This window comes from Notothenia rossii (genome assembly GCF_949606895.1).
Source record: "Notothenia rossii genome assembly, chromosome: 2".
NCBI classification, from domain to species: domain Eukaryota; kingdom Metazoa; phylum Chordata; class Actinopteri; order Perciformes; family Nototheniidae; genus Notothenia; species Notothenia rossii.
This window is the reverse complement of record NC_136904.1, coordinates 60,909,916-60,934,461: the sequence shown is the minus strand read 5'-3', so window position 1 is coordinate 60,934,461 and position 24,546 is coordinate 60,909,916. Positions and strand designations below refer to the sequence as shown.

Genomic DNA, 24,546 nt, shown 5'->3' with positions numbered 1-24,546 from the left:
GAAGAGACGGACAGCAGGTTGGAGCTGATTCTGTCGGATGGGCCATCCTCTATTAATGACTGCACTGAGGGCTTGCAGATCTTCGTCCTCTGCTGTGTGCTTTCTGAGTTCTTCCAAGCGGGCTGTGGAGATGTAGCTCACAGACATAACTTCATAAGCATCATTTTCAGCAGGGCTTTGAGATGTTTGTGTGGTTGGGGCACGTGAAAGTGTGTCTGCTACATACATATACTTGCCCTTTTTGTACACCAAACTGATGTCGTAGCTCTGCAGCCGGAGCAACATTCTCTGCAGACGGGCAGGGGCTGTGTGGATGGGCTTCTTTAAGATAGTCACTAAAGGTTGGTGGTCAGTCTCCACCACTACAGGCTTTCCATACACATAGTCTTTGAATTTTGTACAGGCAAACACGACAGCTAGCAGTTCTTTTTCAATTTGTGCATACCTTGTCTCTGTGTCAGTGAGGGTGCGTGATGCAAACGCTACTGGCCTGCCATCTTGCATGCACGCTGCTCCAAGTCCGTAGCATGACGCATCACAGGTGAGCGTGACTGGTCTTCTGACATCATAGTATGACAGGACAGGTGGACTTGATAAGCATGATCTAAGAAGGTCAAATGCATCCTGATGCTGCTGGAACCAACACCATGCAGTGTCCTTGTGGATGAGTTTTCTCAGTGGTGCTGCGATGTCGCTGAAGTTCGGGATGAACTTGCCGAGGTAGTTAACCATACCGAGGAAACGCTGTAGTGAGACAACGTCTGTGGGGACTGGCATGTTAGTGATTGCATCTGTCTTATAAGGGTCTGCCTTTAGGCCTTCACTTGTGAAAATGTGACCTACATATCCTACATCAGCCAACCCCAATTAGCGGCCCGCGGGCCAGATCCGGCCCGCGAGAGGCAATAGCATGGCCCGCGCTGATCTACTGGCATTCACTTGTTATAACATAAAAACATAAAATAAAATGTCCGCGGTTTCGCTTTATTTTGACCTCCGTCGACACTCGTAAACCTGACCCATGACCTTATGGCGTGCATATGCAAGACGTGCTTCGCGCGCTTGACTTACTCGTCACCACCTGGAATAGCGGCAAACACATATAAACAATAGCTCGCCAGCTAGCCGCCTGTCATCCCAACCCAGCGATTGACCAACATGACACTAACGGGCCGTGGATAACTCAAACCCAGGATGGAATTCGCAAAGAAGAGGAAGGTAGACCAGGAGAACCGTCAGTTCAAAACTGACTGGACTGAGAAGTATTGTTTTTTTTTACCGGACCACGTCAATGCTAAACCGACTTGTTTGATTTGCATGCAGAATGTAGCTGTAATCAAATCAGACAACCTGAAGCGGCACTTCACCTCTATTCATGCTGCCAGTTTTAATGCTAACTATCCAGAGAAATCCGACCAGCGCACACAAAAGATAGCAGGTTTGCTTGCATCATACAAGCACTCTGTTTCCACAATGTCGAAAACAACATCGGCACAAGAGAGCGCAACAGCTGCCTCATTGCACGTCTCTTGGACGCTTGCTAGAGCCAAGAAGCCGTTTGCTGATGCTGAGTTAATTAAACGGTGTGCGATAGACATGGCTCATGAAGTTTTAAATCATGATGAAAACCAACAAAAAAAGGTTGTAGAGCTATTAAAGCAGGTGCCGCTGTCGGCTAACACGGCAACCAGAAGAGTAGAGGTTTTAGCGGAGGAGTGTTTTTCCAGTCTACTCACGGATTTGAAGAAAACAGAGGCTATATCCTTAGCCATAGACTCCTCCTGTGACCGAACCGACATGGAACAGCTGTCTGTGTTCGTACGATTTTTTGATGGGAAGATATTCCGGGAAGAGCTGCTGTGTTTGCTTACTCTGCCCGGGCACACAACCGGGGAAATAATCTTCCACGAGCTGACACAGTTCTTCGAAAAGAATGGTTTGAATGTGAGTCAAATCATCTCTGTTGTAACCGACGGGGCTCCGTCGATGGTTGGAAAGCACAAAGGCTTGGTAAGCAGGCTTTCCGCCGTTAACCCGGCGCTTCTGACATTTCACTGCATCATTCACAAATCAGTGTTGTGCGCAAAACTGTGTGGAAAAATGAAAGAAACGATGGATACTGTGACGAGACTGGTTAACTTTGTGCGTGAGAGCTCTAGTCTGCAGCATCGCCTTTTTAGATCGTTGCTAGAGGAAATGTCCTCTGAACACAAGGATCTCTTACTACACAACGATGTTCGCTGGCTGAGCAAGGGCCGTGTGTTGGAGAGGGTGTGCGACCTGCGTGATGAACTGGTGTCGTTCTTATCAAGCCTGCAGGGCCAAAAAGCCCATGAGTTTTTGAGCTTTTTAACTGACACCAAGGTGATAGCAGATGTTCATTTTTTGTGTGACATCATGTCTCATCTAAATCACCTTAACCTGCAGCTGCAAGGCAAGAACCACACTGTTGCTGAGATGTATGAGGCGGTTGAAGCTTTTCGGTCAAAGCTGCACCTTTTGGAGAGAGATATTCATGGGAGGAAGCTGCACTTTCCACGTCTGCGTGAGCACTGCGAGAAGAATGAAATGCCGGAAGATCCAGTAATGAAGGATTTTGTGTCAAAACTGGCAGAAAACTTCAAGGAGCGATTTGAAAGCTCCCCTAAAATCTCACGTGACATCCTCCTCTTCCTCAGACAGCCGTTCTCTGTGTCAGCAGACGGGCAGTGGACTGGAGAGGCCAAAAGGCTGGTGCCTTCCATAGAAGAGGGAGCTCTTCAGATGGAGGTCTTAGAGATGGGAAGCTCTGAGTTGCTGAAAGCTCAACACAAGGATGCACCAGTGTGTGACTTTTGGATCAACATGGTTCCCCAAGCTCGTTTCAAAAACACCAGAGCTATTGCTATGTTCCTACTCACAAGGTTCCCCTCAACATACATCTGCGAATCAGGATTTTCTTCAATGAATGCTATCAAAAGCCAGGACAGGAACAGACTCTCCAGTGCACATCTTGGACAGTGCCTCAGGATTGCCACAACAGAATACAAGCCCAACATCAGACAGGTTGCCTCATCCCGCCGCTCTCACTTCTCTCACTGATTGGTGAGTGAACAACATCAATTTATTTTTGCAATTTGTCAATTCTATTGTGGTATAATAATTATTAAGACAAAAATAACCATTTTATAGTTATATTTTATATGTACATTCATTTCCTAAATAAAATGCTACGCAGCGTAATTAAAAACAAATTATTAATATGATAGATAAAAAACCTTGGATAATGCAGGGCTTTTAACAACAGCCCACAAACTGGTTAAATTGAATACAACATTAAAATAATATATTAAAAATAAAGTAAAAAAAAACCAATGCTATTTGTTATTTACAGCCTGATATTATTTGGTACACATATTTAAAAATGTTAAAACTGATAATGTGGTGAATTTGGTACGACATTATAAAAGTAACTAACTGAAACTCTCTCTCTGTCTTCCTGTCTTTCCCAGTGTGTGTGTGTGTGTGTGTGTGTGTGTGTGTGTGTGTGTGTGTGTGTGTGTGTGTGTGTGTGTGTGTGTGTGTGTGTGTGTGTGTGTGTGTGTGTGTGTGTGTGTGTGTGTGTGTGTGTGTTACAGTGTTTGCTGAATTGGATGTGGACCTGTCTGACTATTTGATCAGAGTTCACTCTGTTGTTTTTTATTTTTGTTTTATTGTTATGCCCCATCAGACCACAGCAAAATCATTTGTATTTGTTAAAGCATTTATTTATTATTATTGTTAATAAATGTTTGATTTCGGTCTAATTTTGTTTCAAGGATGCATTTTTCCTTTACTCTCAACACAGGGTTTGTTTAATTACTACTGCCACTACTACAACAATTATAATAGAGGTAACATCTGCACATAGTGTAAAACAACTTTTAGTGACACATAGCATTTTGGCCCTTAGCTTGTCATGCTTGAAAAAAATTGGCCCTTTGGTAAATATAATTGGGGAACCCTGTCCTACATGATCCAGGCGAAACTTGCACTTGGCTGGATTCAGCTTTAGGTTGACTTCTCTCACTCGTTCCAGCACCTTCTTGAGGTTGGCATCATGCTCAGCGACTCCGCGGCCACCAATGATGATGTCGTCAACGATGACAGAACATGGGTAACCTGCAAATAGCTGTTCCATCGAGCGTTGAAATACCTCACGAGCAGAGCTAATGCCGAAGGGCATCCTTAGGAATCTGTACCGCCCAAATGGAGTACTGAAGGTTGTCAACATGGAGGATTTCTTGTCGAGACGTATCTGCCAGAAGGAGCTTTTAGCATCTAGCACAGAAAACACTTTTGCTCCTGACATCTGTGCTGCAACTTCTTCTACTGTTCTCATAGGGTGATGTGGTCTTTTCAGCGCTGTGTTGAGGTCTTGTGGATTGATACACAGTCTTATTTCCTGCTTGTCTTTTTTGTGTGCTGCCACCATAGATGAGACCCAGTCTGTGGGCTCAGTAACTGGTATAATGACACCTATGTTTTGCATGCGGTTAAGTTCAGCTTTAACTCTGTCTTGCATTGCAATAGGAATGCGGTGGGCAGGTCTAACCACAGGTTGTACACTACGATCAACTGTCATGGAGTAAGTGATTGGTAGTTCTCCAAGTTCATCATCAAACAGGTCTTTGTACTGCATGAGTGTCTGTGTGGTGAAATCCGTGTTGCTTTCCGTAGTGATCTGGTGGACATCTTTGCTCAATGTGACAATTCCCATGTCCACGCATGCCCGAAATCCCAGTAGTGGCTGCACATCTTTGTTCACTATGAAGAAAGGCAACGAATGGTGCTGCTCCTTTAAGCAGCAAGGCAGTGTGGCCAGGCCTTTGGTCTCAATCCCACTTCTGACACCATGTAGAAGTTGTCGATACTTCTTAATACATGCATGTGTGTATGTACAAGGAATACACAATGCATAGGCAAGTGGTGGCTTTATTTATGACCACAGCATGAACAGTGAACGTACGTTGCATGCCGACTAACAACTGAATGCCTATTATCTTAACACGTCACCGGGTGGCGCACCATCTACGGTGGCCTGCAAAGGACAAACTTAATCATATGAGAATGATCTACACATGGTTTACTTTGACTCCATTACATGTATTTAATACCTTTAGTTACTTCACAGATCTGGATTAATTAAGTGAAATATAATCAAGTGTTAAATCAGACTTTAGTTCCACCTGGAGTAAATCCACAAGCTACCCTGCAGTATACAAAGTCATTCAAACTAGCTGCACCTTTAGCAGCTTTGAGAACACTTTCATGATCAATCATTATAAAACATATCATATCTTTTATTCTGAAATGGACCAATCTGCACAATGACTACTTTTACTGTCGCTACTTTCACTATATTTTGATGATAATACTTTTCTACTTTTACTTGAGGAATATTTTGAATGCAGGACTTTTACTGTAACAGAGTATTCCTACACTCTGGGACTATTACTTTTACTCAAGTACAAGATCTGAGTACTTCTACTTTTACTCAAGTACAATATACCACCTCTGTTTATAGCCTATGAAAAAAACTATTAGAAATAGAAGGCTAAAGCTAATGTTAGCAGATAGTGACAATGTATGCTAGCTAGCTAGCTCAACGATTCCTTAAATAATATTGCCACAGAAAAACTTTTCAGTTCACATCACGCTCTGCCGTTCCGACAGGGAGCTCTGCTCTGAACACCTGAACGGCCCGTTCTAACAGCTGTTCACCAGCGGTCCAGTCTGTGCCACAGTGACTCCGGACGCACAGTTAATATTAACGAACGCACCCGTAGGTAATGTAGCTGCTGAAGCTAGACCATCATCTCGGAGCAGCAGAGCCTTATTATACATCCATGAGCAGAGCCGACAGGCAGGAAGACTCGTTCACACAGCTCGTACTTCATTATAATATATAAAAAAAGAACACCATGCGTGTCATTATGGCACATAACAGCTCACGGCCGCAGATTACTCCGGGTCCCAGCCCCCCCCATACCCCAAAAATATTTGTATTGCAGATCTACATGAATCACACAAACGACTTATTTTGGATTCAAAACGGCGAATTTCGCCGAAAGGTGACAAGTTTGCATCACTGAACATAGACAGAGCACAACTGAAACATAACATCTGAGATGTAACATCATAATACACTTGTGGGGATGCTTGGGATGTGAGGAGTGAGGGACACGGCTTAGAACGGGCGTGTCGCCTGGCAGGACAGGAGAGTGTGCACCAGTCTGCCTTGATCTATGAATTCATGTCCGTGACACTCACTGCTGCCCACAGCTGTTTTATAGAAGGAAATTCCTTCACTTCATGAAAGTGTTTTAACCACACACACCTCTACTACACACACATGACGGGTGTTATTTTCCCCATAAGGAACAAGTCGCTGCAAATTATCCCGCTTATTACACGGCCAAATTCTCAACAAAGTAACGACATGACTCCCAATATTAATTGAAATGCTTTTATGGATTTAGAATTTTTTTTTATTGATTTAAAAAATAGTTGTATGTATTGATTTAAAAAATAGTTGTATGTATTGATTTAAATTAACATGCATCCGCTAAGAAAAATAGTCCGTTGTTACAGTTTTTTAAACAGTCTGAATGAAACGGCAGCTCTCAGCTGTGTATTTACACAACTAATGGCCCATCAACCACAGCTCTCTCCCCCCCTCCCCCCTTGATCTTTCTTCTCCAGCAGCTAATTTAACGGTAGGTTACTCTGAGTGACAAGCTTACAGTTGGACACAACACTGTCATTGCAAGTGACCCTCAGTTAGTTGACTTTTATGTTCAACTGCTAAATTCGTTACTGATAAAAAAAAAGGGCTTCTACTGTACCTAATTACCTTAACACTAGAACCGCCAGAGGTTTTTGTATAGGCCTACCTAAACCCGTCAAATCCCGCTATTAGAATGCAATTTTTAACAACATAGGGTGCTACATAACACACTTTCAGGAAAAGTCAGGGACTGGGAGACTTTAATATTTTATTGAAAAAAAGTTACATTGCACACACACAACACACATCACACAAATTGACCCGATTGGCGGTTCTAGTGTTAAATGAACTCACTAATTAATGAAACCAGTTCAATACGCATTATTCTTATTCTTATCATTCTTTATGAGCGCAGAAATAGTCTTAAAATCAGATCTGTTTTTTAAATGAAATCTGACGGCAGGCAGTTAGCTCTGATCACCTATGACAAATGCGCCGCACTTAATCGCTGGCCATTCAGCCAGACACTGTTCGAAATGGGGGGCAGCTAGGAGGAGCTTGGCTCCCCCGAAGAGGGAGGGAGCTCCCCTGAAGGCTGACTTTGAGATAAATAGGGGGAGCCCAAAACAGTCGTGCATATTTGTGTCACACAGATTAGAAATGTTGAGTTTCTGTAAATAACAGTTCTTGAAATAAATAATAGTTATTGTTCATTACAGTTTCTGAATATTTGTTTTATATTTGTGAATATGTCTGGGTGTTGCCATCTGTATGTGGCGGCGCTGCATTCTTACTTACGTTGCTATGATTATGGCGGTGATGCCGGCGCGGTATTTCAAATGTTCATATTGATATTTTTTTAACTCTGGCTGTGTAATAAAAAAATATGGCAAAACGAAAACAGCCAAGCGTCACAGCTTTTGGATTCACAAGCAGAGAAGCCAAGGAGTCTAAAAATGACAACGTGAACGGAAAACAACTTTTAGTTGGCCGGCTGTAAGCGGCGTTAGGGTCGAGTTTGACAGCTCCACACCGAGGGAGAGGCCTGCCGATGCGGAGCCTGAAGAGGCTTCAACAACGGCCACATCCTCCGGCATAGTGACACCGTCTGTATTAGTAGAAGAGTGTTTTTATAGCAATTGATCGCATCCGCGCTGCTGCGCCAGTCAACAGAGCGTGCGTGTGACATATTTAGTAGCAGGATGTGCTCTGAAAAATAGGGCACCCCGAAAGCAAATGGGTAATTCGAAAACTGACAGAGCTCCCTCTATACAAATCAAACTGTAGAAGGTGTGAAAGCACCTATTGTTTTAAATAATGGTCGGAATGTGACCTGTGAGCCTTCTGAATTACCGTGGGAAAGCACATTCTAAACTAAAATGTTCAATCAATAAAGTAACATCTTATCTTATCTTAATAATATCTTCATATTAATAATAATAATAAATCATACAGTATGTGTCCGAAAGGGAGCAGGAGGAAGCAAACACAAAAATATACTGCATATTAAAGCAAACGATTGTAAAGGTTAAAGTATGAGCATAACAAATAAAGAAGTGTAATGTAAACATTTACATTATAATTATGATTATTTTATATATAAAGACTATATATTATTGAATTACAAGATTAGATATACTTTAGTTGATCTAAAATATTGATGTGTTCAAATGCTCTTCAAAACACAACTGAAAGTCCATGAAACTTGTCTTTCTGTATTTGTGAATGAAGTGCCATCTCCTGGTTAAAACCTGAAATTGAAAATCTGGCAACGCCCTCTTGGAAAATAGTGGGAGGGCTTAACATTCCTCTATACTGGTCTTTGGCTGGTGGTAGGCTGGAAGCTGGAGTCCGAAATTCAGTGCTCCATCTGTATGTTTATAAAAGATATGTAGAAAATAAACGTATTTGAGATACGTTCACAACAAACGTTATTTAGCATTACAGTCTTAGCCTTGTCATTTTTATTAGCCTTAACATGAAGTAACATCAAGTAGCCCAAAATGTTAAACAGTAAGAGTAGTAGCCTAGTCATATTTCGTGAACCTTTTGAAGAGTAGCCTACTGTCACACAGGTGTGATCATTCTATAATACACCATTTAAGCCAGGGGTCTCAGACTCAATTTACCTGGGGGCCGCTGGACGTAGAGTCTGGGCAAGTCTGGGCCGCTTCAAATATTCCGCAAAACATTTATTAAAAAATACAACATTAACAGTTATTCAACATCTTCTTAACATGAACTGTTCTTCACAACATAACTATGTACAGTTGCTCTTTCTTGCCTACTCCTTGCTGGTAGAGACCTGGCAGCGCTTCCTCTCACACAGCTGAGCCACATTTGGTTTGAGGGAGGAATTAGTTGAAACCCTCAGTATGGCTTGAAGATGTGCATCAGTAAGTCTGTACTTTGACTTATTGAAGTTCATGGTGGAGAAGAACTGTTCACACATATATGTGCTCCCAAAAAGGCACATGGTCCGCTTGAACATCTTGGAAATCTCAGGGAAGGAGGGGGGCAATTCTCTCATGAACTGTCCAAGCTTGTCTGCTTTCCCATTCACTTCCCTGAACTTGGCTTTGAGCTCAGAATTGCACTGCAGGTCGATGAGCTCCATTTGAAGCACACCAGGGGCATTTTCCACATCAAAGGAGAAGGGGTCTGCAAACATTTGGAAAGTGGCTCTGTGTGTCTTGAAGTCTGCAAACCGCTGATCGAATTCCTCCTGTAGCTTAACAACTGAATGCTGTGCCCCTGTCCATGAGAGCCTTGCATGCTGGGAAATGGCAGAGGTTTTTCTGAGGGAGCTGGGCTTTCCATAACATCAGTTTTGTAGAGAATGCTCTGACATTGTCATATGCTGCACTAACAAGTTGGCCCTGGCCCTGCAACTTCTTATTCAGAGCATTCAGCTCCTGCGTGATGTCAACAAGAAAAGCTAAGTCCATGAGCCATTTGGGATCACTCAGCTCGGGAACAGCCATCCCACCCTTCTCCAGCATGAATACTTTCAGTTCTGTTCTCAACTCAAAAAACCTCTTCAGGACGTTTCCCCTGCTGAGCCAACGTACCTCTGTGAAGTAGAGCACATCCTCATATTCTGACTCAATTTCCTCCAAAAAAGCACGGAACTGGCGGTGCTTTAAGCCCCTGGATCTGATATGGTTGATGCATTTCACAACGACAGACATCACATTGTCAAACTTCAAGCATTTGCTGCAAAGGGCCTGCTGATGGATAATGCAGTGCAGAGCAATAGCCTCCTCCACACCCTCCTCCTCCAGTTTTCTTTGAACAAGTGCCACCAGCCCATTTTTTCTCCCTGTCATTGATGGCGCTCCGTCCGTCGTAATTCCAACATACCTCTTCCATGGCAGACCGATATCCGCAATGGCATCACACAGTTGCTGAAATATCTCCTGAGCGGTGGTCTGGCCATGCATTGGTTTCACTGTAAGCAACTCCTCTGTCACTTCAAAATTGTCATCAACACCACGGACATACATTGCGAGCTGAGCGGTGTCAGTGATGTCTGTGCTCTCATCAAGAGCCACAGACTATGCACGGAAAAGTTTGGCTTTGTCACACAGCTGTTCATATATGTCACTTGATAAGTCAGAAATGCGCTCTGCCACTGTGTTAGCTGACAGGCTGATGTTGTTGAACTGACCCTTCTTTTCCGGACAGACTATACTTGCAGCCTGTAACATGCATTTTTTTACAAACTCGCCTTCCGTAAACGGCTTTCCCGCTCTAGCAATCATCTCACTCACCACATAGCTAGCTTCGACTGCTAAATCAGCCTCATTGCTTCCTTTCTTGAAGAGATTTTGTTGCTTCCATAGAATGTTTTTTAGCTCTGTGACTTTTTTCTCTCTCTCATCTCCCAGGTATTTTGCATACTCTGCATGTTTAGTTGAGTAGTGACGTTTGACGTTATACTCCTTGTATACAGCGATTTTCTCTGTGCATATAAGGCACGTTGCGTTTCCCCTGTACTCAACCAAAAAATATTCAGTCTCCCACTTCTCCTGAAATGTTCTGTGGTCATCATCAATTTTTCTTTTCCCTGAAAGTTTTGATGAAGATATGGCGATATACTTTTGGATCACTCTGGATTGATTCCGCTGCGCGCATTTGATTGACGTGTGGCGGAGTTCCCTCGGAGGGGGGAGGGGCGAGGGAACTCCGCGCAGCAGTTCCCTGCCAGCAGCAGCAGCAGCAGCGGGAAAAATAAAATTGAAATATAAAGCGCAAACGTAAACGCGCGGGCCAGATTAACACTATTACATGATATCAACAAAGGTGCCATGAGAAACTGTCTCGCGGGCCAGACGTGGCCCGCGGGCCTGGAGTCTGAGACACCTGATTTAAGCCCAGGGGAGAAATGCTAACGCAAACGCTACATTAGCATCGGCGATCTGTTCTACTTCATGCTATCTGCACAAATGGTTGACATTAAACATTAAAAAGATCAGGCAGTTCAGAGAGAATCAAAGGCAGGCAGGCAGGCAGGCAGTGCCTGCAGGCAGGCAGGCAGGCAGGCAGGCAGCTTTGCATGACATTCTTCTGGACATGTTTCATTGTGGTGATAGTGAGGGTTGTCAATCACTTTTTTGACAAGACAGTAGTGATGGCCATCTTGGTGACGTGTGTTGTTGGGCTAGTCTGCGAGACCAGAGATGTAGTTCATTGAGTGTTTCACACAGAAAAATGTGTTACTTCACAGTTTTACGACACATTTAAAAAAATTTGACTTGCAAAATTATCTTTTAAATTGACAAACATCATGTGTAATTTCTGGCACAATTCAAACGGGATCGAAAGATAATCTTTGTCTCTCCATTGACTTCAATACATAATTTTTCCGAAATAAGGTCCCATGGAGCTCCCCCGGAAGGGGAGGGACTTCGCCACTCTATACACACACACACACTATTTAACGGTTTTACACATGTAAACAGCGCTACAAAGTCTTTAAATGTTAGCGGGCCGTTACATATTATCTTCACAAACCTTATGGGGGATTCATTGTGATGTATGCACAGTTTACCAACCTGTATGGTGCAGGTGAAACAGAAGTAATGAGGACACGTTGTGATCAGTTTCCTTCCAGATTACTTCTGAGCAGCGCCATATAGACTGAGAGTTACGTCATCTCCGTTCACTCCAATGGACCACTTTTTTACAGCAATGGCGGATCGTGGAGCCTCTCAATCGTTCCCCGGAAGTTAGCGCCAAGGCTAGCAGAGCTGTAGAGTTGCAGCATAATAGACCGTTCGTGACAGACTTTTAAAGGTAAGAAGAAGTTTAAAGATTTATATTGCGGATATTATCAGTAAATCTGATTCAAATTAACATGTGTATTAAAGGATGTCAGTGGACTATCCCTAAATTAGTAGATTTAGGGAACGTTTACAGATAACAGATAAAGCTAGGATACCGGATCAAGTTAGCAACACACGTTGAACAGCCTTTTAATTGTAAATTCCGTTCTCTTAATGTCATTTCGTCCAACGTTGTTGAATTAGAGAAGAGGGGCTTCTAAACGGGATTGTATGCGGGGGCGGAGGGAGTTAAATATTGGATAAATATAACTTTGGTGCGTTTGAGAGTAAGTGTTTTTAGCAGAGCCATATTGTGTCCTTGTGATTATGTTGATTATTACCTGTCTGTATAATGAAGCAGCTCAGCTGATTTTGGATTGATGGCAAAGGGAGAGGGACTTAAGTGAGAGTGAAAACACAAGGTAAGTTTAATACTACTGTTTTATATAAGTAAGCATACTAAACATGTATTCGATCACTGTATTATATAAGTAATCGTGTTAGTAACCTACTGTATGGCAGGTGGAGGGGCAGTGATGTTACAGGTGGAGGAGCAAAACTACAAGACTGCAAACTCACAAGACAGAGAAATCAAAGTTTGTTCTCCAGAGGAGAGGTTGATTTCACTTCATTTATTTCATATTTTCTAAAGATGTGGAAATGGCAAAAAAATTAAACTTGAGAGCTGCAACCAAGACAACTGTAACAACATGAGTAGAGAGCCACCAAGGTTTTTCAAGTCCCTCTCTTACTCCATTTTGCCAACCCAAACTTCCAGGTACATGACGGGACAGCTTGCTTGTTTTTGTTGTTTGCGCTCCTCTGGCTGGGTGCTGGCAGGTGGAGGGGGAGTGATGTTAGCTGTTACACATCAGGCTCAAACTTAACACATTGCATCCTTCTTTGCAGTGTCCTTATTCCTGGAAGGGGAATCTGCAAAAAAAGGGTTTTGTAACCCGTTGGTCCGCACGCAAAGCACATTTTTAAAGCCTTCTTAATTGTCCCATTGCTCCATTTCATCCCCTTTGTGGTGAGTCTGCCTAATGCCTTAAGTTGGTCATTTGAAAACGTTTTCTTATATTTGTTGTCCCTAATTTTCATGGTTTTCTTGAGAGCTGCATTTTCCTTCCTGATTGTTCTTAGTGCAGCCTTTGCTTTTTTGGTGATTCCTTCTTGGCTCTTTAATTTTCTCTTAAATCTTTTCAATAGATCTGTTTGACTGGCTGCTGGTTCCCTCGTATGCTAACTTGCTGCTGGTTCCCTCGTATGCTGACTGGCTGCTGGTTCCCTCGTATGCTGACTGGCTGCTGGTTCCCTCGTATGCTGACTGGCTGCTGGCTGAGTGGGTGGTGTCCGCCCTCCCTGTCTCTCTTCACTAGCCATGTCCTCTCTTTCTTCACCCTCACTTTCCTTTCTCTCAGTCTCCTCATCCCTTCTTCCCTCAATCTTTGAGACTAACGTAAGTAGAACCACTTTCCACTCTCAACCCGTCTGATGTTATAAACTACAGGCCTGTCTCTCTCCTCCCGTTCCTGTATAAAACACTTGAACGCGCTGTCTTTAAACAACTCTCCTGTTATCTCCATCAGAACAACCTTCTGTATACGCACCAGTCTGGTTTCAAGGCAGAAACAGAAACTGCTCTCCTTGCTGTCTCTGAGGAACTGCACACTGCTAAAGCAACATCCCTCTCCTCTGTCATCATCCTTTTGGACCTGTCTGCTGCATTCGACACGGTGAACCATCAGATCCTCCTTCGCACTCTCCAAGAACTTAGAGTTTCAGGCTCTGCACTTTCCCTCCTCACCTCATACCTCAAAGACCGCACCTACAGGGTTACTTGGAGAGGGTCAGAGTCCGACCCTTGTCAATTAACTACAGGGGTCCCTCAGTGCTCTGTTCTTGGTCCCCTCCTCTTCTCCTTGTACACAAACTCGCTCGGATCTGTCATTAGCCCGCATGGTTTTTCATACCACTGCTGCGCTGACGACACCCAACTAATTCTGTCCTTTCCCCGCTCAGAGACCCAGGTCGTCGCACACATCTCTGCTTGCCTAGCAGACATCTCTCGGTGGATGTCTGCTCATCACCTCAAGCTCAACCTTGACCAGACTGAACTGCTTTTCCTTCCGGGAAAAGATTGTCCCACTCTTGACCTAACAATCAACATCGGCACCTCTGTTGTTTCCCCGACTCAGACTGCAAGGAATCTGGGTGTGATCCTAGATAACAAACTGTCCTTCACTGCAAACATTGCTGCTACAACCCGCTGCTGCAGATACACGCTTTACAACATCAGGAGGATACGTCCCCAGCTGACCCAGAAATCAGCGCAGGTTCTGGTCCAGGCTCTTGTCATCTCACGCCTAGACTACTCCAACTCCCTCCTGGCTGGTCTACCTGCATGTGCCATCCGACCTCTGCTGCTCATCCAAAATGCAGCGGCTCGTCTGGTCTTCAACCTTCCTAAATTCTCCCACACCACGCCGCTCCTCCGCTCCCTTCACTGACTTCCGGTAACTGCTAGAATCCACTTCAAGACACTGGTACTTGCGTACCATGCTGTGAATGGATCTGGCCCTTCCTACATCCAGGAGATGGTTAAACCGTACACCCCAGCACGTGCACTCAGCTCTGCATCGGCCAAACAGCTCGCTGCACCCGCACTGCGAGGGGGACCCAAGTTCCCATCAGCAAAAACACGTGGGTATGCTATCCTGGCTCCAAAATGGTGGAATGAGCTCCCCATTGAAATCAGGACAGCAGATAGCTTGCACATCTTCCAGCGCAGACTGAAAACTCATCTCTTTCGACTCCACTTCGAGCGATAGAATTACTAACAAAGCACTTATATACTAATAAAGGGCTGGCTTATCTAAAGCCAGTTGAGTAGCACTTGAAATCTTGGCTCTATGAAACCTGATGTACTTATATGATTCTGTTTTCTTCAAGGTTGTATCTTCCCGGTCGAATGTACTTATTGTAAGTCGCTTTGGATAAAAGCGTCAGCTAAATGCAATGTAATGTAATGTAGAAGACATGGCACTGTACATTTTCGAACATTTAAAATATTATACCACTTAAAAATAAGAAATATTACTTTTGTTACTAAGAGTTTATACTTATTATACCTGTGTCACCTTTCACTCTATAGCTGTGATCATGAGCTATGGGCTTTGTAGATACAGGTCCCGGGGTGAATCGTGGTGCAGGGGCCCTTCTCTTTTTGACCACAGGGCGATGCACGAAGATGGTGGGTATAGCCTCTGCTCTCAGCCTAGTCTTGCCCTTATTTGTCTTGACAAACTGGTCTGCATCAAAATGTGCCTGCGGAGTGACTTGAGGTTACTTCACACACAAAACAACTCAGTTTTGTCTGCCCACATACATATTCCATAGTGGTTGAATACACAGTATTAGGAAACACTTTATACTTACTGGACATGTTATACTCATTACATACTGTATATAAAATATGACCAAGAATGTGAGACAACTTTATAGAAATTCATATCACATCTGTTACTGATGCCATTTCTCATACTTTGTTAAACTCACAAATAATAAAGTTCCATAACTTCAGTTGGGAACAAAGACCACGCCTTATCTCCCCAAGGCAATTTCCCATCCAATAGGTGTGCTATATAGGTATGTATAACCCTTTCTCCTGTCTGTTACTCCCTCTTTCAGCACAAGAACCAGAGGGGGATTCAATGGAGCCTGAATACCTGCACTGAGACCCTCACCCTGCACCCTGAGTCTCAACTCTCAGTGTTGTTCAAGCCTTTCCCTGTTTTTTTGTATTAAACAAAACATTAAGCTTTCCCAATGGTGTGGTTTTTGTTTTGTGAAAAAGTGCAAATGCAGTGTTTGTATATAATTACCTCACTTATTTTTTTGCTGTTGGTCATGAAATTGCTCCTGCTGACTTGAGCCAGCCATTTTTTCCGCCGCTCTGTGTCAGTGGGGAAGCTGTACATTCGTACTCCTTTCTCGGAGCGATTTGAGCATCCCCAGGCAGCACAGCAAACCATGGTGGCGACTTTGATAGTCACCTGTCGGTCTCCTGTCCTTTCTGAAAGCCAAAAAGATGACATTAGTCATTTAGATAACTTGCGCCCTCAATTACCATGGGATTACTAAAACTACCATGAATTTAAGAAAATGGTAGAAATGAATCTAATCTAAATTTTGAAGCATTCCTTTAGATCCCCTCCCTCTATATATATCAATAAACATTAGAAAGTGATGCTCCTGACTACCATACAAGTTTAAGAAGATAATATTGGTTTTAAATAATTCAAAGCTATAAATAAACAGCAACAGGCTCTTTAAACAAGGCACTGTTAGCCTAACATGTAAACTAATTGTTCACACTAATCTTAATATTATCACTTAATATTAGCAAATTCTATTTTATTTTTAAAAAATATTGATGTAAATACATACATATATCGATTTGTTGTATAAATATTGCAAATTAAAACCTTTATTCACTAATAATTACCAAAAATCGTAGTTCTAACTCCTGTTATCAATGCATTCACATTACCCGCCATGAACTTCCGGGGAACGATCCTCGTCTACATGAATCACGTGACGATAACCGATTTTCCTGACCGGCCGCCATCTTGCCACAGTCAACAGTTACTCTGATTCGCGTTATGGTAGCTGTTGTAAGGTGAGTGATCTGCACAAAAATACTCTTAACTCGCTGAAATCTTGACTGATTTACAAACGGTTTGGTTTATTATAAACATTATTAGCATGGCTATGATACAGGATGCTTGGACATGTTGAAATTGCAGCTTTTCTTTGTGTATGTGGTTGTATTTATTAGCTGGCTAATAACAAGAGGCTGTGAGTGAGACCTAGTATTGCAAAGTTGACCCAGCAACTTTACACCAGTGGGAGAGGCAGAACTGCTCTTTCTTTTCAACATAACTTAAGTTACACATGATTTCTTCCAAGTGGTTTGGCTTGTTAAAAACATCTTGCATTATGATACAGGAATTTGCTGGCTTTGTGTTTACAGAAGTACCTGACTATGCCGGACTTTTGTGCAGCCTACGGATGCTCCAATCGCCGCTGTCTGCCACCTCCTATGTATTTATTAAATCTTCATGTTCCATGAGACGCAGCACTATGTTCCCCACATATGTTTATGTTTGCTCAGTCTAATAAACCCATAACATGGTTGTGAAAGAATACCAAAGCTGAGGCTGGACGATGATTGATTGTTGGTGTGCTATGTGTCACCGTGTGTCTTATTGGTTTTGTGTTATACTGTATTTTATTGTGTGCAGCTGGTCCTTATCTCGAAGACACATTTAAAACAAATAACCTTGAACCTTGAAGCCCCATCTCTCCCCACCTGCTCCTGCTTCCTACATCCCCTCCACACCACACCAAGTTGTTCTTCTCAATAATAATAATACATTTATTTTGGGGGGCCGTCTTTTATAACACCCAAGGACACCTTACAGGGGCATAGGGGCAATATAGGGAACAATTTAAACAGTGGATTTTTTTATATATCAGCCGGGGTGAGACAAGACAAACCAAAAATGGACAACAGAAGGACACAAAAGGACACATGGTACAGTTTATATTTGTCTTGGTCTTTTTTCAATAACCTATTTCAAAGGTTCTGGATTTCTTTACAAATCTAGAAACTAAATACAAAACTAGGATGATATGAAGATCTCATGTCAAAAATAATTGTGATAAATGAGACAGAACTGGCCTGTCTGTGAGCACATTTTATGTTGGTTTGGTTCTTCTGATAAAAGGTGTGAATATCTAAATAATATATCAACATATGCTATTGTCATTAGTTGTGTCCCTGTTCTTCAAGCTAAGGCATTGCTAAATTAATACTAGAACCGCCAACGGGTACATTTGACCCGCAGCTGTTTTTTGATTGTATGTAACTTTTGTTCAATAACATATTAAAGTCTCCCAGTCCGTGACTTTTCCTGAAAGTGTGTTATGTAGCACCCTCTGTTCAGTGGCGTTGCGCAATATTTCGGGGCTCCCCCGCAGGTCGGACAATGGGGCCCCGCCCCCTCCCCTAAATCAATAATAGAGTGACATGGGATAGACATCGCGGCAACTTTTTTAAATGTTTATTTTTTCAGGCATCTTTTGTAAACAGTATAGGTCAGTAGGAACTTTCTGTATAAAGATACATCTGATTTAAACAGTATAGGGTCAGTAGGAACTTTCTGTATAAAGATACATCTGATTTAAACAGTAGGGTCAGTAGGAACTTTCTGTATAATTTACATCTGATTTAAACAGTAAGGTCAGTAGGAACTGTATAATAATATACATCTGATTTAAACATCATTGACAAATACAAATAAGTGGCTGTGTATTTTTTGTAACATGAAGGTATATTGTATAACGTTATAGCCTATCATCATTGGAGTTCACATATATAACATTCTGTATAAAAGAAAAGTAGCCTACAAAAAACAAACAAATAAAACACATCCTATAGGCTACATAGAGGATGCAATCAGGAGCTGCTTTGTAGGCCTATTATTTTATACGAGCGCGTCTCCTGGCATTCTTCTGCGCAAAGTCCTGTATAACAGTCTTTAAATCTATACTGCGCGCGCGTCGGCTCTCAATACTAAGGACTGCTAACCCAGACAGTCTCTCTTGCGACATTGTGCTCCTCAAATATGTCTCTATTAATTTAAGTTTTGAGAAAGATCTCTCAGCACTGGCAACAGTCACGGGTATAGTTAAAAACTATTTCAGTGCTGTGGCAACATCGGTGATACTTGGCAAAATGGACTGATTTTCAATGAGCAGGGTTTGTGCAAGGTCTTTGATTGTTCCACGCTCAATTTTCTTTATGGTAGGCCTAAGAGCATTACGGAGGGACAGGATCTGGAAAGCAAACTCGGCTGACAGGTCGTCTTTATACTGGCCTGATAAAGCACTTGCGGACTCAGACAAATCCTTGTCTGTTGCGCGCAAAAGTTCGCGGGGAAGCAGAAAATAAAATCGCTGTGCAACTTCGCTCATTCCAACAAATCGATTTTTGAGTTGGGCAACGACAATATCGATATTTGCGTAAAATACCGCCACTCTAAAATGCTCCCCTGGGTCTTGGAGCCGCTGGTCCTCGCAAAGCTCTGAAAAATGCCTCTTTGTGCGCCTTGCACGTCTGTCTTTGAAGAGACTGTGGACACCCCATGAGGATACCAGGTCTTGCGCTTGCGCTTTTAAGCCATCAAACTCTTCTCGGAGTTGGGCAAGTGTATCGGTTGCGTTACCAAGCATTGCTGTCGCCTGTAAGAGGTCAACGTCTTTGCGCTGGAGAGCTTGGGACACAATGTTGACTATTTCAAGGACCTGGCCCTGTATTACAGTCATTAAAACAAACTCAAAGCTCTCCATGGCCTTTTTCAAGCCAGTCGCCTCGGCACGTTCCTCGTTTTCTTTGGAGAGCAAGTCTATCTTAGTTAGCGCTTGCATAATGTCAGCATAACGGAACCGCAATGATTGGACGGCGTCTTATCTTGATGCCCATCGTGTCGGGCATAGTCTCTTCAGTGTAGGATGGCCAGCCTTGGGCACTGAGAGGTGTGTTTCCAAAAGCTCCCATCGTTTGATGCTTCCACTAAAGAATACATATAGCCTTTCAACAGTGTCGTAGAAGTCTTTTATCTCAGGTATATTTTGGCATGCGTCATTGAGTACAAGGTTTAAATTGTGCGCAGCACAATGAATGTACACTGCATTGGGCTCTTTATCCCTTATGCGTTTTTGTACACCGGAGTAGACACCACTCATATTGCTAGCCCCGTCATATCCCTGTCCGCGGCACTTCCCAAGTAGTATCCCCTTTCTCTCCATCGATTCGAGAATTTCTCTCTCTAGACCTGCAGCAGTTCGGTCTGTGACTGCATGGAAGCCCAAAAAACTTTTGTTTATTTTCACCTCTGTAGGGTTTCTATTTTCATCATTTGCTATAGTAACATATCTGAACACTTGACTCAGTTGGTCTACTTTTGAAATGTCCTGGGTAGTATTCATTATAATCGAATATAATTCTGCATTCTGTATGTCTGTAATGATTGTGTCCTGCACTTTTTTCGATAGCAATGAAATCATTTCGTTTTGAGTTTGAGGACTTAGGTAGTGCACCTTCTTTTTGCTTTCAATAAGCCTTTGCAGAACTGGATCATAACGCGCCATAAGTTCTATGGTAGATAAGAAATTACCATTATCTATATCACCTATTTTCTCTCTGTGACCCCGGAAAGCAGAGTTGCGAGAGGCCAGTGTTATTGCAACATCAGTTATTCTGGTTAGGACCTTGGTCCAAAACCCCACCTCTCTCTTAAACTCAGATGATATTTGCGCGTCAATGGTCAGATTATTTTTCCACGTATCATGCACGGCACATGCTGCCAAATGAGAGCGAGAGAATTCGTGTTCCTTAATCTTTTTAGAGAGACCCTGCCAATCATTTATTCCTATTCTCCACGCTTGGTGGAGGTGATGGGCAGACGGTCTGTCACCGAACAGCCAGCACTGCTCACAGTACACCCGGTCCATAGATGGCGAGTAACAGCCACTTGCGCGGAATTCTACATCCAATTTTAGATGTTTTGTTATAGAACTCTTTTGAAAAGCACCTTCCCTTCCCATCCCTTTTGAATGGCCCTTCAGGCTTGCATGGCCCGTTATTCAGAATGTACCGTTTAACATCATCGTCTTCTAAATCTACAGGGAATTTCCCCCCATCAGTAGGGTATTCAGTCACAGAGTTGTCGCTGGCCAACGTGTCCCTAGGGTGGGTGGGAGCTGCTGTCACTGTCGGGGCACGGCTAGCTGGCTGGGCAACCTTGGCTATGTCTGAACTGGCCTCGGAGGGGGCACAGCTGACTTCTTGATGACCTGCAAAAATGAACGGATTAGATTCCAATTCCAATGTAACCTGTAGCATACTCTTACTGGTTATGGCGAATAAAACGTTCTATTATTCTAATGTCTAACCTGTCTCGAAGCGCGAGCCACGACTAGCTGGCTCGGCTGTAACGGGGCTGCTGGGCTGTCTGCCTGGACTCGGAGCTGACGGCCGGGGGCCGGGGGGGTTGCTAGCGGCCTCTCTGCAGTAACGTTAGAGTTTACGTCTACCTTTGCTGCCTGCCGTTACAATGACGTTATTTTAGGTAGTTTTGCCCTCTCCTGTTCGGCTTTTGCTCTCATTTTGCTTTTCTGAGCACCGCTTGGGTAGTGGCGCTTAATTTTTCATGTTTACCGGCAATGCAACTAACGAACGTTATTTATATGAGCAATGCTTCCCGCTTTGTTTTGAACGCTGCCCAGCCTGCCAATGAACATTAGTTATCAGCCGGCTAGCCCTATCGCAGGTCAGCAAATAATTATAATGACACACTGTTGTACTACTACAGGTAGCGTACACATGACGGGGACGGGGTGCCTAGCAACATAGCAGGGAGGGGGGGGGGGCCCTGCCCTCTGCGCCCTGTTCCCGCGTTACGAAATCTAAGAGGATAGCCTACAGTGGGGGCGGGGCCCCCTAAGGTCCAGGGCTCCCCCGCACTGCGGGGGGTGCGGGGGCCTCCGCTACGCCACTGCCTCTGTTGTTAACAATTGTCAATATGAAGTCAGATTGAAAAAATCGCCAAATAAATTGCCCTTTATACCCATATCCGCCAGCGGGTAATATTTACCTCATAGAAAATGCAGCGTAAACATGACGTGTTGCTATAGCAATGCCTTTTGTCTACTGCGGTTCCTTATAGATAGAGAGATATATTGAGAGAGATAGATAGATAGATATATGGATAGATGGATAGAGAGAGATAGACAGATAGATAGTTATAGATAGTGTAACATCTTGGAGAATACAAGATCTTGGATGACTGAGCTCACGTTGAGGACGTAATGCATGTGTGCAGGTTACGTGCCGGTTGAAGAAAGATGGACACTCGGAATGAGAGAAGTAGTCCGCGTCGTCTATTTATGTTGACAATTATATGTTCATAGAACAGAACATTACAGATATATCGATAGAGAGAGATAGAGAGATTTGTACCGAAACAAAACACAAGTCTAACACCAAGTATTTAAATCAGCACTCTTAGCGATATTTTAAACTACATGCTATATCTGCACAACCTATATCATATGAAAAGCTGAGAGTCCACAGATTCTATTGGTATAAGTTTCATCCCTGTGCGATCAAAACTCACTGTTCTGTATGATAAATAAAAGAACATTGTACCTTGAAAATCTATAGCGGGTACATTTTACCCGTTGGCGGTTTTAGGTATACAGCGACCTCTGGCGGTTCTAGTGTTAACAACTCTTGGCTTACAGAGTGGTAACATGAGACCGATTTTTATATATAAAATATAAATGTATTTTAATTTTATAATTTATTTATAATTTATTTAAAATATTAACAATATAATAAAATTAATGGAAATATATACACCGGCAAATATTTAATATAAATACCTTGTGTGTGTGTGTATAGCTATTGCTTTATCTGATTAATGTTATTTTCATATGAAAGTCCATGATTATAAGTATGCAGTATCATAACTACATCTTTGAAACCAAACCGTTTGAAAATTGGTTAAAAATGGAGCAAGCTATGGTTATTTAAATAGTAAACCATAATGTTATGAATGAGAGAACTGCCTGTGGCAAGATGGCGGCCAAGTGGCAACGTCGGTCTCCATTGGCCAGCAGCGCAGGTGAGTCATCTAGTGTTTATATATATCTATGCTTCTATCTATAGACCCTTTTACAGCCGACGTCATCAAAAAGTTGCGCGCGCATGTGGGCAACGGAAGTGGTGTTGTTTTCAAGCAGTTCTGAATGACAAAGACGAGGTAGCAACTGGTTAGCAAGTATTTACAAACTGTACCCAGCATCAACATGTCTGGTTGTTGCGTATACGGTTGTACGAATCGCTATTCCACCGGCGGACTAAAGTTTTATAGGATTCCGAGAGGACCACGACCATTTCAGAGCAACCGGCGGCGTCTGTGGCTGCAGGCGATTAAACGTGTGGCCTGTAGAGATGTTAAGATTCACCGATTCGCATCGGTGCACCGGCATAAACGTTCAAGATGCGAGTGCACCGGTTGAAAGAGTGCACATCGGCTACAGTTTGGGTTGAACTCGCGATGCATCGATTGCGTAGCGTCTTTGCATCGGTAAAAAACCGATTCATTCATATAAAATCCCCTTATCTTGTCAACGTTCAGCAGAGACGATCTTTGATATTTGCTTCGCCACTACGGAGAACGAGAGTCTCAGTTATCAACACACACGGAAGTTGAGGAGAAAGAGAAACACAGCGCAGCGAAAAATACCTACAAATCAAACGTTTGGCAACACTTCGGATTGTTCAAGAAAGACGGTGTAATAGTCATTTATGCTATATAGTTGACCGCAGGTCATGGAGAGTAATAAGGTATCCGTGGACCTTTGTATGAGGTATCTTTATTACTTAACAGGTCTACAGCCATGATACATAGATCCGTCCTAGATGCGGACTTGCATATACACAGTATCACTCCGCAGCCGCACCCCATCAGTAACGTCCTGATGGTATATGTGCGCGGCACTATTACTACAGACGGTCAACTTGAAAAATCACTCGCAAATTGTTAACGATGCCGAGCCGCTTTAAAGTACACAAGTAGTAGGCTACGAGGAACTTAGCGACGCACATAAAGAGGCGACATGGGGTCTGCGGCTGAAAAGAGAAACCTGAAAGTGAGACATATGAGTTAAATCACTCAGTGAGGTGTTCTGTCAGAGAGAGGTGTTTAGCTTACAGCAGCCTGTGACGGCCAATAACAATTTAAATGTCTTCCTTACTGTAAGCAGTTATGAAATACCTGTTTGTGAAAGGTTATTTGTTTTCTTTATTGTTCAGATAGAAACCAATGCTTTCTGCTCACTGGTGTGTTAGCCTCTGAGTGTTAAGCACATCAGGCTGGCAGATGGGCATTGCTCTATGGTAGCTGTTATTTGCACATTGTTAATCATGAGCAATGCATCCTTACATTGTTTAACTGTGAGGTGTTATACAATTGTACTCTGGAGAGCTTTTAAAGGTAAAAAAATAAACGGCATGATGGGATGTGCAGTACCAAATATGTAAAGCACTTTTTTGTTAATATATGATTTGCTTAATATAAGGAATAAAACAAAAATCCTCTGTCGTACCATATTGAAGTATCATTATTTTTGCATCGTGTTGAATCGCATCGTATCGCCCCGAATCGCATAATGTTGAATCAAATCGTATCGAACTGTATCGCAACAGGGGTGAATCGTATCGTATCGCATCGCCTGGTGTTTCAAAGGTATCGTTAATGTATCGTATCGTGGTAACGTATCGAGATGCGCATCGCATCGGCCTCAGTGATGGAGATGCACATCCCTAGTGGCCTGGAA

At 43.0% G+C, this 24,546-nt stretch overlaps 1 protein-coding gene and 1 long non-coding RNA gene across 5 annotated transcripts; both read left to right on the top strand.

Annotated features, from left to right (window-relative positions):
- LOC307029169 (protein FAM200A-like) lies at positions 1 to 3,785 on the top strand. The gene is made up of 2 exons (XM_079664893.1): positions 1 to 3,084; positions 3,618 to 3,785. Exon 1 carries the CDS (start codon positions 1,195 to 1,197, stop codon positions 3,079 to 3,081), a length of 1,887 nt encoding a protein of 628 aa, XP_079521019.1. The 5' UTR covers positions 1 to 1,194; the 3' UTR covers positions 3,082 to 3,084; positions 3,618 to 3,785.
- Positions 3,786 to 11,628: 7,843 nt separating this feature from the next.
- LOC307029175 lies at positions 11,629 to 15,899 on the top strand. 4 transcript variants are annotated; one of them, XR_013805245.1, is made up of 3 exons: positions 11,629 to 12,046; positions 12,437 to 12,497; positions 12,580 to 15,899. It is a non-coding gene; the product is annotated as an uncharacterized lncRNA (long non-coding RNA). The 4 variants fall into 4 exon arrangements; XR_013805246.1 differs by having other exon boundaries at positions 12,437 to 13,105; positions 13,285 to 15,899; XR_013805248.1 differs by having other exon boundaries at positions 11,907 to 12,046; positions 12,437 to 15,328; positions 15,766 to 15,899.
- The last annotated feature ends 8,647 nt before the right edge of the window (positions 15,900 to 24,546 follow it).